The sequence below is a fragment of the Lagopus leucura genome, unplaced genomic scaffold (genome assembly GCF_019238085.1).
Source record: "Lagopus leucura isolate 7727_CA_CO unplaced genomic scaffold, USGS_WTPT01 Super-Scaffold_73, whole genome shotgun sequence".
NCBI classification, from domain to species: domain Eukaryota; kingdom Metazoa; phylum Chordata; class Aves; order Galliformes; family Phasianidae; genus Lagopus; species Lagopus leucura.
The window spans coordinates 37,977,947-37,997,508 of record NW_024962252.1 but is presented as its reverse complement, the minus strand read 5'-3'; the positions used below and the strand labels follow the sequence as shown (position 1 = coordinate 37,997,508).

At 37.7% G+C, this 19,562-nt stretch overlaps 1 protein-coding gene across 1 annotated transcript in view; it reads left to right on the top strand.

The window, feature by feature from the left end:
* REV3L (REV3 like, DNA directed polymerase zeta catalytic subunit) overlaps window positions 1–19,562 on the top strand; it is a 112,712-nt gene that overhangs the window by 34,330 nt on the left and 58,820 nt on the right. The window contains exons 2-4 of the mRNA XM_042884841.1: window positions 11,868–12,057; window positions 15,616–15,690; window positions 17,216–17,376. Of these exons, the coding sequence (XP_042740775.1) occupies window positions 11,868–12,057; window positions 15,616–15,690; window positions 17,216–17,376 (426 nt within the window). The remainder of the gene's footprint in view (window positions 1–11,867; window positions 12,058–15,615; window positions 15,691–17,215; window positions 17,377–19,562) is intronic.

Sequence of the window (19,562 nt, the reverse complement as noted above, 5' to 3'; positions counted from 1 at the left end):
GATGCAGAGGCTTACAGCTAGAACATTAATTTATTGTCCATTAAAATAGATTCAGGTAGCGAGAAACAAACTCAAACATAAACTACGCCTTTCTTCCCTTTTTCTTAGGCTCAGCTTCACTCCAGACTCCTCAGACCACACTGCCTCATCCTATAAGCCACACACAGGGGATGACGGGAGAAGGTGGCTATCAGTTCGTTTTCACTGTGGTTTCTCTCTGCCACTGCTTCCTTCCATCTGTCACCTTCCCTCTCCTCCGGTGTGGGCCCTTCTGAGTGCTGCAGGGGAAGTCTGTTCCTCCTCCTTTCTTTGATGTTGGTGTTCCCTCTTAAGCATGTTTTCCCAGAGGTGCCACCAGCTTCAGTGATGAACTCAGCTGAGCTCTGCGGTGGGTCTGTTAAGGCCAGCTGGACCTGTCTGCCTCTTCTTACAGAGGCCACCCCTGCTGCCAGCACCTGGATGTATAAACTAGTGCAGTCAGTAGTCTTTAGAATATGGTTTCTTCTCCTATCAGGAAGTTGTCTCTACTATTACTGTCACGTACTATATAGCCCTTTCAAAAGCTTGGAGTAATTTAAAAGGTGTGTAAGGTAAGGAAGTACTCATAGTACTCCTTAAAGTACTCCTTAAGTTGTCACCTCTCCAAAAAATGTTAAGCTTTGAACAAATAACAAATTAAGAACTTATTTCTTTAAAAGTTAAGCATGATGAGTCTGCTCCATGATGGGCCTTTCCTGAGCTGCAGAGAACTTCTCTGTGCCCGAAACACTTCCTGCCCTCCTCCTGCACTGACCTTGGTGTGTGCAGGACTGTTCCTCTCAGATTTCTTATTCCTCTCTCCCAGCTGCTGTAGCACAGCAGTTTTTTTCTCCATTCTTCAGTCTGCTCTCAGAGGCATCACAGTTCAGCTCTAACAGCAGCAGATCCCTTTTGGAGCAACTGGAGCTGGCTCTGATCTGATGTAGGGTGGCTGCTGAGCTCTGCTTGCAGAGGCCACTCTAGCAGTCCTCCTGCTACCAAACCTTGCCATGTAAACTCAGTACATAAAAACATTGCTTATTCTTGTGGAGCATGTTGTCTAGCTTCCTGGTAGAGAAGTTGGCTGAGTTGAGACAGTTATGTGCTAACTGGAGGTCTTAATGCAAATATAGGAGAAAAAAAGTCTAAGAAGTACTCACAGAGTTAGTTTCTGGATGAAGAATTGAGCAAGAGAAAACAAACAGAATATGGTGTCATTTATTTGTTAATGTAAACAAGTCTGGCTCATGAGTGTGTTTATATTCTGTACTGTACCACTTCAGTGGGATTACACAAGTTTGGTGGTATTCATGAATTTATAGTATTCAACATTTCCAAAAAGTGTATGTGGAAAGGTAATGCTGATGAAAACAATGCTAACCTCATCATGTTGAACTTCAGGGTATTTTTTTCCTAGAATTTAGAGCAACAGTGTTTGGCAATATATTCCCCGCCCTCCTTCTCCAACTATCTAGCTGACAGAAATGTCTCTTCTATTTAAACAAAAATCTTTGCGCTGGTTTAATCTGATGCAGGGAAATTGTGATTAGAATTATGCACACTCCTTACGGAAATTGTGCGTTTCCATATGTAAAGATCAGCATCTTCAGTTAACAACCAGCAAAACTTGTTCTCCTTTGGTTATATATGAACCAATAGCCATTTGTGTATGATTAGTTTTTCTCTGATCAAGAAAGACTAATAAGATAGCTAAGAGAACTTGGATAGGAGTGATAGTTTGTAATGAAAGTTAGTTAAAGGAAATGGGGAAGAAGAGGTTGTGTGACTACTCCTCCTTTTTCTATGGGCTTTTGTTGTTCATCTTTTACTGGATGTGGTAAAGCACGCAGACCGTTAGTTTATTGGGAGTAAGAAAATATTTTGTATTCAGCTATGCTTTGGTCATGGAATAACAGAATTGCAGGGGTTGGAAGAGATCTCGAGAGATCATAGAGTCTAACCCCCTGCTAAAGCAGGTACCATACAATAGGTCACACAGGTAGGTGTCCAGATAGGTCTTGAATATCTGCATAGAAGGAGACTCCACAGTCTCTCTGGACAGCCTGTTCCAATGCTCCGTCACCTTTACTGTACAGAAGTTCTTCTGCATGTTAGTGTGGAACTTCCTACATTCAAGTTTTAGGCCACTACTCTTAGTCCTGTCACTATGCACCTCTCCTCATCCATTTGCCTCCCACCTTCTTTTAGATACATATAAGCATTTATTAGATAACATTCTTTTATTCTTCCCAGTTGGTCAAACATAGTCTGCCTCTCCTGCATTTGAATGGCTACTTTTCTTATTGGAATAGTAATTTGGCCTCTATTTTCTTCCTACGTGTGATTATTTTAGCTGGTGTCATAGTGATTTTTGACACTCATCCTGAAAACATTACTGATATTGTCCAGATGCTTACAAGTGCTATCTGTTAGTATAGGGAGCAAGGATAACATTTCACACACAGCTCCTTTTGTAGATGGGTATTTAATACCAAACCCAGATTTGTATGTCTGCTTGTTTGTACTAAGAAGAAAATATTTTTGCTGTATCCCATAATTTATCAAGCTCACGAAGAATGGTTTCTATGTAGCTCATCCTTGATCTTTGAGGATCTTAACTGAAGTGAAGGACATTGAAGAAGGAGACTTAAGGCATTTTTAAACAATGTTCTCTCTTTTCAATTTTCCTGGTTCTAGTTTGGCTACTTGACAACAGATTTCGTGTTTTAGGTTTTTTCAGTATTCTCTAGTATGTACTCAGCTATTGCATTTGATGTTAACTGCAGGCAGTTGTTGCTCCTTGCTGATGTTGTACCTTCACAGGTGTGCCATCCTACAAATGGCTAGGTTTTTCAGTAGTATTTCTGAAATTGAAAACAGTGTTATTTTCTAATGTCACATTCAGAAAGTATGTTAAGAGATTCAAGAAAAGAGGAACCCGTTACATATTTCCAGATTGAAATTTAAAAAAGAAGTTAAAAATTCTCAGTAGGATGAAGGCTTATTTCAGCTGGTATTTTCCATCAGAAGTAATGTCTGGTGTGTAATCTAGGGTGAGCAACTTCAGAGATTATTTGTTCTGTAGATACCTCACGGTTCAAAGTATCTAACAGAGTTTGGTTCTCTGTGACAATCTTATGACTTTCCAGACTGGTGAGGCAGGTTGTCTCTTACATTTCATGTTTCATATAATTAAGATAATTTAGATTTAATGTTTAAAAAAAAAAAAAAAATACTTGCAAGCAAATTAGTTGGAAATATATCACTTGGAGATGCAACAGCTAAAGTGTATGCTTATTCTCTCCGTTAAAAACAGTGTTGCAAACATAATTTTGTTTGGTGTTTCCTGTGCTATCACCATTGAACCTTTGAGCAGTAGAAGCATTCCAGGCTTCTCAAGACCTTGGGACCATCTGTTGGTTAAATAATTGCAGAGGTATTTCTTATTTGGAAAATAATGGATCCAAGAAAGCTTGTGGACTTATTGTTTGAATCTACAAAGTGACCACAAATCTGAGCACAAAGATTCCTTTATGCACATTAGTTTAGAGGGGGCGCCCCCAAAACAGATTTCCTTATCTGCTTTTAAAAAACCACTGGGGTGGTGTGATATTTATTACAGATTTTCATCTTTGTTTTTAAGTACAGAAATCTTCCTCATACTGTTGTTTTTTAGGTTTTTTTTTTGCCTTTTTTCTCCTAGCACAGTTAGTTATCGTGTATGTTTGCATTCCTTTTTTAACGTATTTGAAAATTACATTTGGATGTTCTGCTTTTATCTTTGTTTCCCCTTTAGTTCAAGTGGAAGAACAAGTTTGTTTGCTTACTTTGCTTGTTGCACTTAAGCTATTCTGTAGTTAGAAGGTGGAGGTTATATGTTTTTCATATTTTCAGGTTGTTTTGATTTTCCTGATGCGAAAGTATTAAAGAAAGCTGTACAATTTCAAAGTTTTGAGGTAATCTGCTACTCTTAGAAGAGTACACTCAGTAGTAGGATTCTAGGCCTACAAATTGCTTATGGGAGTTTGTTTTCCTTTCACAAAGACTTGCTAAGATAGATGTAGTATTATCTGCAGTATAATGCTGCTGCTTCTTTGGGTACTTTGTCCTATGTCTTTTAAGCTGTTGTACACAAGCCATCTTTTTCCGTCAGTGCTTTTTTAGTATATTTATCCTTTAAACAGATAATTCAATATGAAAGTACTGTTACCTCCATTTTGTGAAAAAGTGCATCACCTACAGTAAGTAATTTGGGCCACACATGAAATCTCCCTAGGTGGGAAGTGAACCTCTTCTCTTTGATTATTGGCTATGTATTAATTCAGTATGCACCAATCATACAGAGATTCCTAATTTTAAACAGAAAGCACAGTCCTTCTCCTCGCTAAGGATCTCTACATCAAGGAGAGGAATAATCAAGCTGTAATGAATCACAGGCCCTCATTTTCCCAATGGATGAGCTTTATGTTTCATTTTTTTTCTTTTTATGAATGTAGAGGTATTGGTTGGTAGAAGGGAGGTTGCTGACTGAAGAATTATAAGAGTCATACGTCTATACCCAAACACTCCATTTGGGTTGAAACATATTTAATTAAAAACTGTTTATCTGTCCCTTTTACAAATGCTACTGAAGTAAATGTTTTCATATATGTTAGAGACTGAAGGCTTTGACACAAATATGTAACCCTGTATGTGAAATATGGTCTTTGAGCTCTTTTCTTGAGTGTTCAATATGTATTTCTCCCTTTCTTAGCACTCTCTTGGAAAAAGAAAATGGCTTGATTTAGGATTCTGGGAAATGCTGAGATTTCATTGAAGAATTTACTTAAATCTACTATTAAGGGACAGTGACATTAAAAGATTGAACTCCATATTTTTAAATGGCATGGCACATTTTAAGGGGGAAGTACTTTCCCAAGTTATGCTAGGGGAAGGATTTAACTTCATCAAAGTGTTACCAGACTTATTTCTGAATTCATGTATCAGTGATGTTCTTGCTTTCTGTGAGAGTCAAAGAATGATGGCCTCATTCCAAAAGTTGTATTGCCGGTATAAAGTAGTCAAGTCTTGTCCAATTTCAGTAGCTCAGTATTGAATATTCAGTGATCAGTGTGTGGACAAACTCACTCCACTGAGTGAGATGGTTTAAGTTTAAAGTATTATTTAACTTGTGCAGGAGATGCTCACATTGCTCCTAGCTTGCAATCAGAACGGACTAAAAGCACTCTTGCTATGACTTGTTGTTTTCTGAAGATTCTTCCTGGGGAAATAATGAGATTGCCTGGAGTATGGTAACTCTTCTTTTTTTCTTTTCTCAAAATTTTTAACCTGGATAATTGAACAATTACTTGAAAATATCTGTTTATCCTTTAAAGATGCCAGTGTCATATCTTTTGTTTTCTGTTGAGTTTGCTTTACTGTTACAGTTAGAGGAAGTGTATGCGTACTTTGTGCGTTCACATTGTTCTTCTACTAATACAATCTATATTTAATTAGTTTCGCTACTTTGCAAAACTTAATGTACTGCACTTAAAGTACTCTTAATAGATTTCAAACATATGAAGTCCTTTGTCTTTTGTCTTCTACATCCTTCTCTTAATCTCCAGCCAGGATTTTTCTAAAATCTTGGGATTTTGCCATGTATTTAAGTGCTGCTACGTGCTCCTTTTTGCTCCCATCTTGTTGTATTGTACAGTAGTTTGGGACAAATGTGTCGTAGTTCAATAATTAAAATAACATTTCTAGGGAGAGCTTCAGCAAAACTAATTACTTATTTTACTTACAGAAATGGATTTTGTACATTTGTTCCCTATGGCTCCGCATACATTTTAAAATGGGATAATCTTGTTATGTTGCAGAAATATCACAGCAAAAAATGTTTGCTTGTAGACCATCATTGAACTTTACAGAAAAGTTGTGTTATCCACATTTAGTTTTAGTTTTCTGAATATGAAATGAGGTGATGTCTATTCAAAATGTTTCTAGTACGTCACACTTCAATCTGTGAGAGTTCCACAGTCAGTTCCTATACTAAAAGGTGTAGCATAGGAACCAAACAGCTTTGAGTTCTGTGTATAAAATTCTGGTCAAACTGTGTTGCAGCTGTAGGTCATGTTCTGATTCATTTCTGGAAATAGCAAACGTAAGATTTTGTGTTTTAGAATCATCCCGGCTCATGCATGAATACAGAGGCTGAAGTGTCCTTGAACTTCTTGCTCTTTCCTTGGAATCTTGAAATCTTTTCCATGTGGTGATACAAATTTAAATCTACAAAGTAGAGCTTTGCCTATAGGCTTTTGTTTAGGTCAGTTAAATGAGACACAGGGTTTCACTGTTCCTAGGTAGAATGGATCACAGAACGTAGTGGGTGGTTTCTTTTGGATGTTTTGAAACCAGTATTGACTTATGGCCTAGTAGATTCCTGTCTACTTTAGTATTGTAGGATATAAACTGCATTGGTTTAGGTTCATCTACATGCTGTGCTCAGACATTCCTCCCATGAGAATGAAAGTCTTTTGAAAGAAATAACTGGAAGTGATAACTGCATGAACTCACCCATTGCTGGAGTGTGAATCCTCAAAGAGTTCTGTAGGGGTGGGCAAAAATTTGTCTGAGAGAAAATTTGTCTGTCCCTGCAGAGAGGGACCTGGGGATCCTGGTAGGTGAAAAGTTGGATTTGTATTGATCGTGTGTGCTTGCAGCCCAGAAAGCAAATCATGTTTCCTAGGCTGCGTAAACTGAAGTGTTGCCAGCAAGTCGAGGGAGCTGATTCTTCAGACAGGATCTCACAAGGGAGTACAGCATCTAGCCTGGGGATCTCCAGTATAAGAAAGACACTGATGAATTAGATCAGAAAATTTTACTGTAATGGGAGGAAACACTGGAAGTGGTTGACCAAAGAGGTTGTAGATGCCCCATCCTTAGAAATGTTCCAAACCAGCTAGGATGGGCTTTGGGCAACCATATCTAGTAGGTGGTGTCTCTGCTTCTGACAGAGGGGAAGGACTAGATGATCTGTAAAGATCCCTTCCAACCCAAACCTGTCTGTGAAATTCAGAGCAGATGGACTTCCATCTTCTCATGCCCAAATACTTATAAGATTTTCATGTGCTAGCTGTGGTGAATCCGTAGGTTCGTGTCATTCGAGTCTAGAACCTTGACTAAGTTTATTCCTGAGCTGGACAATACAATAAGGTCCCTTATTTTTTTCATGTTTTTCTTTTGCACTGAGATTTGTCCTGTTTTTTCTCAGCTCAGAAATATTTTTAGAAGCTTAGACTGAGTCAGTTTTATTTTCAAATGGTGAAAAAGCATGTCTCTGAGGACTCTGGAATGATAATCCTCAGGCTCTCTATCTTGCTGTACTAGGAAATGACTTGTACGTATGCTTGAGCAGATGGGTTGGACCAAACGACCCTCCAAAGATCCCTTCCAACCTCAGCCATTCTGTGATACTGCATAGATACCAACTTGGGTTTTTTTCTGTTCCAGATCATCTTGTGTGGCTGAGCTTTCTGGTGGTTAGAAGAAATCAGTTCTTGCTTGTTCTTGATATACAATCTAGTAGTTTTGCATTCCTTTATCCTACTGGTTTCAGTTCTCCTAATCATACTGAAGTTTTCTGTTTCACAGAATCACAGAATCACCCGGGTTGGAAGGGACCTCAAGGATCATGTAGTTCCAACCCCCCTGCCTGGCAGGGCCACCAAACATACACATGTTTCAGGCTTACTACAGCTTTTTCTTCTAATATTTTGAATGACAGTAGAGCAAGGATTATATCTGGTGTGCATTCCTAATTGTAATGCATGTAGCAACCATCTTCAAAAATCAGCAGGCTTGCTTTTTTAATCCATGCCTCATGGGTTTCAAATACACAAAGCTGTATTTGGTTTTAATACTTCAGTAACATTTTTTGTCACTTGCTTTAATAAGTATGGGTTTAGCGCTATGTCTAAAAAAAAACCAAACATGTAAGGCTCACTTTGTTGTCTAAAAAAAATATATATATATATTTTTTTCCTAGTATTGATTCATTATTATGTTGGCTATTCATCTATGTTGATGTTCGGTTGAACTTTTTTCTTCTCATAGAATGTGGTGAGTTTGCTAGTTGAGCATACTGTAGTATCTCAGGGCTTTGTCTGTTGCTCCTTTCCCGCGTTACAGCAGCACTTCTCATTCATTGCTTCACTGCTTCATTCAGTGCCGGAAAAAAGCTTGCGAGTAAGCCCCAGCTTTACTTCTACATATTTGTACATTTGCTCAGCAGCCCTTTTGCATCATGTACTGGTGTGCTTGGTCTGTGACTTGCAGGTAACTCAACCAGTGCAGATCCCGTTCTTTAACAGACTTTGGGCTATGGAGGGGCTATCTGGGCAGCATCCTCCTCCCGGTTGCTGGTTATCACCATCAACTGTTGCATTTGCGTACACAGTATGTCCTTTTGTTAATAGAGCCATCGTACACATCGCTCTCAGATGCAGAGTAGTTGTGATGTACGTGTGCTGTAGTATGGAATACTGTTATTTGCTGAAAAGAGGTAAGCTCTGGAAATCACTGCTAGGCTTTCAGCTTTGCACTGAGAGACCGAGGAGGGCAGTCTCATAGTCTGCATGGCTAATGTGCTGTAGAGCACCACTTCCACTGATTCTTCACATTTAAAGAAAGCAGTGGGTAGGTGTAAAAACATCAGCTGGTTGCTGTAAGCAGTCACTGCTGTTCCAGCAGTACAGATTTGCTTCTGTCTGTATCTCAAAAAGACAAAGAAAAAAAAAAAAAGAGAAACCTGAGATTTGACATGTTTAAAGCATAAAACGTTTTAACCTTATCCAATGCCAAGACTTTAATTGATGTTAATAGGTATGTCTGTGTGGTCTGAGCTCCTCAGTGGGTAGATTTGTTTTCTTCTTGTGTCCCTACTGGAAGGAATCCCCAGAAATCTGTAGCGGCTCAGCACAAACCATGGCTGCTGCTCCTGGAGCCTGAGCCTCAGACACAACCCCGCAACATCTGGTGCAGTTCAGTGCTTTTACTTAAACAGTGGAAGCAAACGACTCAGTTCTTACACTAGTAGGGTAAGACTTGCGGTAGTGTGGACTGTAAATAAAAATAGTATAACCGAATGTCATGAAAAATGAGTGAATACTAACGAGGATCAAAGTGAGTAACTGTACAAAGCCACGTAACTTAACAGCTGCTCGCCGGCTTGGAGCCTTCCTTCAGCAGCAGCTTGTTTGCTTTCCTGGCAGAATCAAAAAGGAGGGAGTGATTCAGTATGGATGGTTTGTAAGATTTCCCTGGATCTGAAAGGTTTGGTGCTTTGGTCACCTGAAAGCTGCAGTGTTTTCTGTGATTGGTTTGGGGTTTTTGCACATAAAGGGAGTGCAAAGGAAGGTGAGAGAAAGAAGCATAAGGGAGCTTTCTTTGTAGTGTTTTTGTTTTCAGCAGTAAAGTGATGTTTCAGATCAGCAAAAAATCTTAAATATTTGCAATTGAAATGAATGTACCTCTATTTTTAACTCACCTAACTTGACTAATCAGATGTTAGCTCTAAAAGAATTATTAAGTAATTGTTCTACTTAAATTGTCAGGAACCTGAATTTAAATAATAACTTCATACCATCCCCCTGGTTTATTTAGTCTGGTGCTTTGTAATTTTGTTTTGTAGGGCAACAATTTTATTATAATCCAGAATAGTTTGGCAGCCATTAAAGCAAAGATATTTCGGTGTTAAAAATAACAGGAGTTCAGAGCTTCTTGTGTAAAAATTAATGTGCAGATGTAGAACTGATTTGGCTTCACAAGTTGTAGGTAACAAAACCATGGACAGACCTGTATTTCTGCCAGAAGTTCTTATTCTATACCTCCACTATTAAGTACAGTTTGGGGTGAGTAGGTTTATTCATTTTTTTAAAAAGCCTCGGTAAGCATTCAGACAAACATATATGAGTGAAATTTGAATTTCTCTCTGAATGTGACACTTACATGTGTTTAAAAGATTATTAAAAAGTAAACATAGGAAGAACTGTAAAGATTTAGACCACTTCTAATTTTAGTCAGAGGGAAAAGCCTTGTTTTAGTCAATGTTAAATACAGATGTGGAGAGACACTTGCATTTGTTGGTAACTTGATGCAGAACATTAATTTGTGAACATAAGTGATCTGCTGTCGCTGCACAGATCAGTGCTCTCTCCATTCACATCCTACTAAAAAATGATCTCTCTCACAAAGGGCAGAGGTTTTTCTGCCATGTAAAGCTGTTGATTCTGTCCTTCATTTTGCCATTTAAAGACTTGTAGTTCGTATTGTTTAGTTTCTTTAGCATGGGCAGAATTCATTATACATGATGACCTCAAGATTATGAATGTGTATTTTGGTGCTATTTAAACATTGCTGAAGAGACTTGATGGGTTCAACTTCTAGAAAGTTTTAAAAAACATCACCTTGGAGAACATCCCATGTGCTAGCATCCTCTAAGCATCCTCTAATGTCACTCTGGGACATTACATGAGGGACCAGTAAATATTTAGAGAAAGAAAAATGGATCTGAACCCCAGTTTAAAAACAAAAATCTGTGCTGCTTATGATATTCGAAGGTACATGTTTCAAAGGTGTAAAAATGTGCAGGTGTCCTAGCTCTGCTCTGCTTGTTCTTTAATGGACCTACAGCTGTCATTACTGGGTGGCCAGTGGAGCACTAATGTGAGGGTGAATGTAGAAGTCTGTTTTCCAAGAACTAATCTCAGTTTGAAAGAATAAACTTTTGGAAATCTGGTTCATTAGAGTTGCAGCCACTGTGGCTGTGCAGCCTCTTCCCTAGTGTTTATCTCATGGTTGATTAAAGCGTTGCCTTTGGGCACTGCTGTACTGTCTTCATGCGTAGGGCCTACCTAGAAGAAATACAGTTTTAGAGACTTTGTCTGTACAGTTGGGTGGGAGCTACTGAATGATGTGTGCTGACACACAGTAGTTTTCTGTGAACCTTTTTCATTGACCGGTGAGAAGTCATGAAGACTTATGGGGGCTTAGAAGATGGTGAACAGGAGTTTCAGCTCAGGAGTAAATGCGGGCTGTGCTGTTTTCTGGTGAGGAAAGAACAGAGAACACACTTTACAGATAAGACAGATGAGGAGTGTAAAATATTGGTGGTATTTGGAAGAACTCAATCCCCATTGCTGTACTTACCTTGTCTGAAGCAGAAGCTTGAACTGTGGTCTTGTCTAGCAGTGTGGTTTTCATGGTGTTTTCTCTCATTCTGCTGTTGTTACAGACTGATGAAAGCTAATACTAAGAATTATATCATTAGTAGGCTAGAGACTGGCAGAGATGTCACAGGAATCAACATCCCATATTCCAACTTATACCTTTAATAACTAGGATATTCAATGACCTGGTGGATGGACATTCTTGGATGTTCTTTTTAATTTCTGAGAAGCTGTATACTCAGCCAAGTAAGGAATGGAAAGAATTTTGAAATCAGCAGATTTTCACAAGGACTGGGAAACTGTTAAATCATCCAACAGTAAATGATTATGCAAAATTATTCTGAGAGTGATGTTGTCTCATTATCATAAAGAAAATTGTTAGATTTTTAGATTTTTAGATGTTTAGATTACAACAGAATTTGTTGTTATATCATCTAATTTTGTCTGTTCCTTATTGCTTCAGTCAATAAAATAAATGTGAGAACTGCTCTGAATTGGTACTTTTTGTATTAACTGGATCTGAACTTATTTAATCAATTCATCCTGTCTGCAGTGCCTGAAAATAGCCTGAAAAATTTCAAATTCTGCAACTACTTAAATGAAGGTGTCATTAAAAAATAAATGTTTGCTTTCTCTTTTTAGGTCAGAAGACTTGTCTCCACTTGCATGGTGTCTTTCCTTACCTCTATGTACCATATGATGGATTTGGTCAGCATCCAGAACACTATCTCCGCCAAGTGGCATTCAGCATTGACAGAGCACTTAATGTTGCTTTAGGCAATCCGTCTTCAACTATACAACATGTTTTCAAAGTGTCATTAGTATCTGGAATGTAAGTATGACCTGTTAAGATTCTTTTCTTACTTGTTTTGAAGTGCTTTCTACTTAGTTCTATTTAGAAATACTTGGCATGGGCTTAGGTATGGACTCTTCCTTTCTCTTTATACTTATTTTTTTTCTGCCTTTTCCCCTCTGTCTGCCTTCATACAGGCCTATACAACTATTAAATGCACTTTTTACTTGCTTTGATCTAACACAATCAACAGTTATACTTGACTCAAGCATTTTGTAACTAAATTTGATCCTACTGCCCCTCATTTTCCAACTGTTCTTTTGAGTATTTTTCTGCCTCTGCTACTATCACAGTATGTTCCTGACATTGTTTTCTACCTGTCTGGGGTATTCTAAGCTCCCTGTGACCAGAAGTGTCTTGCAGGAGTCTACCTCTAGGTCTTTTTTTTTTTTTTTAATTTTATTTCACTAGTCTAAGATGGCACCTCTAGAAGGTCCATCCTGGGTCTGTTAAGTCATGTTTTATGTTGACCCTTATGGCAGCACAGGGCGTGAACCAGAGGGTCTTAAACATTACTCACTTATCTGTCAAGCTGAATATTCTGCTTACATTACTCACTTATCTGTCAGGCTGAATATTCTGCTTTTATTTGGTGTAGCTTTCTATATAATATTACTGATGTTAACATTTTAAGGATTCTCTTGATCGATTTTTATTTGACTTCCATAACCAAGGATTTTAAAGTGTGTCAAATCATGGTGAATAATAAGAAGCTGTCCTGAAGGAACACAGTTTGTATATGCATTGAATTTTTCACCTGCAAAACTATGTAAATGCTAATTTTCAGTACTATGCAGCACTACCTTTTACCTTTTTTTTTTTTTTTTTTTTTTTTTTAAATGGTCTTTTGAAATATATCCTTTCTAAATGTTAGGTTTGGGAAGATAATCTTTCTGTTTCCAGCCAATTGTAGTGTTGTTTTCTCAGTATTGCTAGCAAAGTGACGACAGTATCTTTCTTTTACTTTTAATCAGGACTTTGTTTTTGCAATAGCAGGAATGCTAACCCACCATATTTTTTCTTTATTTTTCCTTTTTTTTTCTGAAAGCTGTATGAATATTGGCATAGCTGTTCATCTTGACAGTGTAGCCTGAGTGGATTAACCTGCCGAAGGCAGTCTTTTCTCCTTGAATCAGTGAGAAGACAGCAGACAGAGTAGGAGCCTGCCCTTTTTTCACCTCTTATGCCTTAGAGTTTCAAAACAGTCTTTACCGACAATCACATGCTCTTTACTTCAGAGAAGTAAAGACTGATGTATTTTGTTTGCCTGCATAAGAGGCTAATGGGATGCCCCTAAAAGGAATTGTAATATACCTTAATCTTTTACCTGGGTAGATAGACATTCTTGTGTAGTAACAGAAATGTTTGTATTCTTCTGTTCTAACTGAAGTCAGATTTTGGTTGTAGATGTTGAAGTATCTCTGTGTTGAGAAGCCTGTATTTTTCTTTAAATCTTGGAGGTATCTTACCCATTTTTCTCTATATTAGTAGGAAAGCTGTTCTGTAAACCCTTACAGGTATAATAGGATGTTTGTTGTGTTAGCTTCCAAGCATAGCAAAGGTCCTTGAGTAAGCAGGTGAAATACATTTTCCTTCTGTTTTGCAAAGTTAAAGTAGGTTTTCATATCTTACTTTGTAAGTTGTAACTCCTACTTTTCTGGCTTCGATGTCAATGTGAGTATGGGTCATTTACCTTGCAAGTGCTAACTTCAAAAAAGTTGCTCTCAATTCACTGACCTACAAGCATATTGAGCCATTATAACTCACTGTACGTATATAAACTGTCATTAAGTTTATTACTATTTATGTAAGAGAGATTGCTTCATCATACAAGATCTCATTTCCTCTTTTTCAGCATAACAGTTTCAGGTTTGTTACTTCAACTTACCTCAGTTTTAATACCATAAACATTTTTTAAACAGCTCACTCTAAATGTGTGTATTTCATAGAATTATAGAATCACCAAGGTTGGAAAAGACCTCCAAGATCATCTAGCCCAACAGTCCAACTACCACCAATATTACTAAACCATGCTCCTTACTGCCAGATCTAAGTGTTTCTTGTCACATATATATGAATGCATATGATCATATAAAGATCATCTGTATTGTTGAGTTTGCATTTAATTTCGGGCTGAAAACCTTCTTATTACTTTTTGATTTACTACAAGTAAATCAAAGCTCCGCTTTTTAATAATATTTTACAGAAATAATAATTGAATATATGCATACCAGGACTTCTGTTGAGTTCAGTCGTTATTGCTGCAAACTGTAGACTTCTTGCATTCACCCAATGCATTGAATTATGGCCTGTTTCCTGAACATGCTGTATTACAAGCATGTTAGATTAGATTAGCGTTCTTGATGCTGAAAAGTCAGTAATTCAGTCAAGTAATACCAGAATTAATATTGCCTGTGCAGCCTCAGCTTAGCCTTGACGTATTCATTATGACATGTATTCTTTAATTGCATTCTCAAATCCTATTTTCTTCAGGATTCATGCCTCATTTAGTGCACGAGATGACTAGTAATCACTGAAAAAGGGCAGCTATTCATTCTTTTAAGCTGCTCTCATTGTTCAGTTATTTATATTACACAGCTGATATTTACTCATTTACACCTGATCTGTGAAATTAATGTCCTCAGTGACTTTGTTACAGCATTTATCAGAAGAGCTGAACACTGTTTTTGAAACAGTCCAGTGCTAATAAGTTTAATGGAAGTACTATTATGATGGTGTGGCATCAATATGTTTACATATGAGGAAGGCGAGAAACAGTGCTAAGCCAGAAGTTCTTAAGTGAACCTTTTAGGTAATTTGACATGCATAGAGCCTATTGTTTTTATCTTTAACACTGTGCAGTAATGTGGTGCTCCCCTTATCTTCAGCTATAGTTTTGAGTACTTGGCACTTCACCAAATAATGTGGAAAATACTTGAAATTAGTCATTCAGAAAATGGGTGGCAGCATTAAACACTGTCAACTTGTGATTTTATCATCTCTAGCAAACTTCTGACCAATGACAGGAGCTTTCTGTTGAACCCACTTATCTAAACTAGACTGGAATTTCTAATGTAAAATGTGCAATATAACCCTATCTTACCCCAGACATCTGCATTCTTTTTTTCCGTTTTTGCTTTGCCTTCCTTCCCAGATTCAAATGTGTACATGTACACATCTGACCCCACTGAACGTCTTTTATGGAACGTGTACTGTGTTTCTGTTCAGAAATATAATGTGTTTTTAATGGTGTATAATAATAATGGTTAAGATTCTGTAGAATCCGTGTGTAAAGAATTGTCATGTGCACCAGAAGCACTTCAGGTTTTGAAACTGAATGAAAACATGTTATTAAGAAATGCATTGGGAGCATAATGATTTTCTGGCGCGATGCTTGGAATTTTCATTTTCCTGGATGTGTATGCCGTTCATCTGTTTTCTTGTCTTCTGGATTTCATATGCTTCATGGTAAATTGCAGTTGAGTCAAGGCCACCATTTAATTGGCTAACCTCTTGCTTTTACTTCTTTCTCTCCAGGCCTTTTTATGGTTACCATGAGAAGGAGAGACAGTTTATGAAGATCTATCTTTACAATCCTGCAATGGTAAAAAGGTAAGGATACAGTGATATGAAGAAGAGAAGGCTTTGGAGAGGACCTTATAGTGGCCTTCCAGTACCTAGGGGGGCCTACAGCAAAGCTGGGGAGGGGCTTTTTATAAGGGCAGGCAGCGACAGGATGAGTGGAAATGTCTTTAAACTAGAAGAGGGTAGATGTAGACTAGATATTAGGAAGAAAATTTTTACTGTGAGGGTGGTGAGACACTGGAACAGGTTGCCCAGTGAGGCTGTGGATGCCTCCCTGGAAGCATTCGAGGCCAGGCTGGATGGGGCTGTGAGCAACCTGGTCTAGAGGGAGGTGTCCCTGCCTGTAGCGGGGGGTTGGAACTAGGTGATCTTAAAGTTCATTTTCAACCCAAACCCATATTTGATGATATGATTCTGTGATATTAAAAGTTAATTTTGTTAGTTTTTACATTTTAGGTTCCTGTGCCCATTGCAGGAATATAGCTTCAAAACTGAATAGCTGTTTTTGTTAAACAGTTTCTGTAGTGCTCTGTTAAATGAAAGCACCGTTCTCTCAGACTTCCTTAGTTTACTGCAAGCCCTGTGATTGTGATACATAAAGAGGAATTATTTCTCCAGCATAAACTGAAATCCTTAATTGCTTATCGTTACCCCTCATAACTTTTTTAATGATGGCCTGTACAGTTCTGCATTATGGTAAACTTCCATCTTAATGTAGTCTGTATACGTATGACTTGGTGACAATTGGGTGACAGTTTGGATTTTTGAAGATTCTCATGTTTGAATTACTTCTACCAAAAAAAAGATTGACACATATGGTTTATTCCTTTGATTTTTCTAGATAAAACTTTATTGTTTTAATCTTATTTCTTGCATTCAGAAATACTTAGTGTTTTTCTATGATTTAGAAATATCATACTGTTTTGAGATAAATTTATTGCACTGATTTGTAATTACACAAATGCCTGCAGTTGCTTTTTAATTTCCTGTATTTAAAACGGCAGACTTACTGTGCTTCACAGAGCTATTAAAAGTGCTGCTTCTGTGAGTATGGTATGAAACCTTAAAACAATGCAGGACATCTTGATAAATATGCCAGGGAGGGGAGAACTGGAGAGAGATTCGAAGGTATTACTGGTTTATAGGCATACAGATGCCATAGTTGTTCTGTAGAAGGATTTCCATGGACTATTTTGACTTAGGACGCGTTGCAAAGGTAGTACATGGTATGATTTTTCTTTGAAAGGTTGTGGGGATTTTTTTGTTGTGTTGTGTTGTTTTGTTTTGTTTTTTCTGTTCTGGTCTTTGTGTTTGTTTAAGCTGAGATTTACAGAACTAACATTCTGTGTTATTAGGAGGCAACATTTTGGGGAATCCATTATTGTGAACATGAAGTTATTAAGTTAAAAATACAACTAACACAAATACACACTTTGTATTTAATATTTTCCTTTATATTTTAATATACTTTATATTTTGATAAAATCAAACAACAACATTGTTGTACAGGAAACAATTACAGTATTATGTTCTAATTCATTTTTAATTTTAGAGTATGTGAGCTTCTGCAAGGTGGAGCCATAATGAACAAATCCTACCAGCCTCATGAAGCCCATATTCCCTACCTCCTTCAGCTCTTCATAGATTACAACTTATATGGAATGAATTTAATAAACCTGGCTGCTGTCAAATTCAGAAAGGCGAGGAGAAAAAGTAAGGAGTATTTTTTTTTTTTTTTTATGACTAAATAATTGTTTTAAGGGCTAAAAATTACCATTTTTTAACACTTTGGTTGAATGGATATCACATCTTAGTTTGTCTTCTGTGTCAAAACTAAGTCTCTATATAGCTTTTCATCAATGTTTTTTTGTTTTGTACGTGGCTGCGTATTGGTGTTGGGGAAAAGCCTGTCCTGTGAAAATGAGATAACCTTTTATAAAAAACTGTTTTGTCAGCATTGTGCTTTTGACCATTTTTCACAAGATATTCACACTGCTTTTCAAGTTAGGCAGTAGAAAATAAACTATTCTTTGATGATATGATACTTACTTGAATTTACACGAGAGATAGCAGTCATGTTGTTTTACTTGTATTGATATTTGTATTTTATCCCTACACCAATTTAATTCATTTGTGCTCTAGTAATGCATTTACAATCTAGGTAGAATTTTGTAATGCTCCACTGTTTTTAATTAGAATGCTTCTGTTTGTACTAAGGTCATTTACGCAGTGCTGAAATGTGAAATATTAAATGGCTGTGCAAAGGAGATATTTTTAATTTTCATTTTAAAAAACAATTTGACTTTCTGAATGTATGCACTTAAGTGAAACTGAAGATCGGTAAGAACATACATAATGTTACCTAAATGCTGCAGTATAAAGGGGAGATAACACTATGAAGAACATAATGTCTTTGACGTTTAAATTTAGAAAAATAAGTATTTTTTGTTAAGTTATAATTGTTCCTATAGTAAGCAGGCTTTCATAAGAATGGTAAAATATCTTTCTGTAAAATCAGAAAGTGAATCATGCTGCCTTCAGTTTTTTCCCCATATTTTCTATTTGTGTGTATCTAGACAGCTATAAATAAGTGCATGGAATTCATAGCGCCTAAAGAAAACTCTCTTTCTATACGTAACAGTAGGCTACACTTTTTAGTCGTGTCATAACTGTAGAAAACAAAAAAAAACCAAAACCTAATCCAGAGACAAACGTCTTCGGGACTGTCAGTCCTGAAGAGGTTTAGTCAGGTACCTTCCACACATCCATAGTGGTCTTCTGGAGACATGCAATCTAGTGGTATTGAATAGTAAGTCCTGTTGTTTTCCCGTAGTTCTTCCTTTCCCTTTGACATGAGAGATGGCAGAGACATCAGCTATTTGTATTCTCCTTGGTCATTTACTTAGATGTGAGAGACCTGTGTTTCGGTGGGGTGAAGAGAATGGGGTGGAGCAGGAGCAGGGGCTGAGATCATTGGAGCACCTCTCCTATGAGGAAAGGTAGAGGGAACTGGGCTTGTTTAGCTTGGAGAAGAGAAGGCTCCAGGGAGACCTCATTGTGGCCATCCAGTACTTTGAAAGGAGTATATAAACAGGAGGGGGAATGGCTGTTTACGAAGGTGGATAGTGATAGAACAAAGGGGGGGAATGGTTTTAAACTGAGACAAGAGATTTAGGTTAGATTTTAGGAGGAAGTTTTTCATACAGAGGGTGGTGACGCACTGGAACAGGTTGCCCAAGGAGGCTGTGGATGCCCCATCCCTGGAGGCATTCAAGGCCAGGCTGGATGTGGCTCTGGGCAGCCTGGTCTGGTGGTTGGTGACCCTGCACTTAGCAAGGGGTTGAAACAAGATGATCATTGTGGTCCTTGTCAACCCAGGCCATTCTATGTATGTTTCTATGACTTTAAAAGTTCTTGCAGTGTAGAAAACGAAAAGGATAAAAGTGAGAACCTGACAGACTACTTTGTCCTATCTTGACCAGTTAATAGAAGCAGTACTCCTGGCAAGATTAATACCATTTTGAGTGGCTCCACATCACCCGTGCTTCAGTCTGTTGCAGGTCCCAAGCACCTTGAAGACAAAGGGGTACAACATATAGAGGCAGTGCTGTTGAGTAGCTAGCCCTTGCACAACAGACCTAGGAAGATCTAAGCCGAGACCTGTCAGTGAAGAAGTCACAGCCTCTGCTTATGGCTGGCACATTTACTGCATTTATTTCAGTCAGCTGTAGTTTGTACCATATGTTTCTTTTTCATAGATTTCAGTATAAGCTTTTGCCAAAATAAGTACAGCGTGCTTAACTTCCCTTGTAGAAGATGTAAAAATCGTGTTGGTAAGGAGTGTAAAATTCAATAATAAATCTGTTGCTAGATGAAAGTAGTCAGCATAAGAACACCCA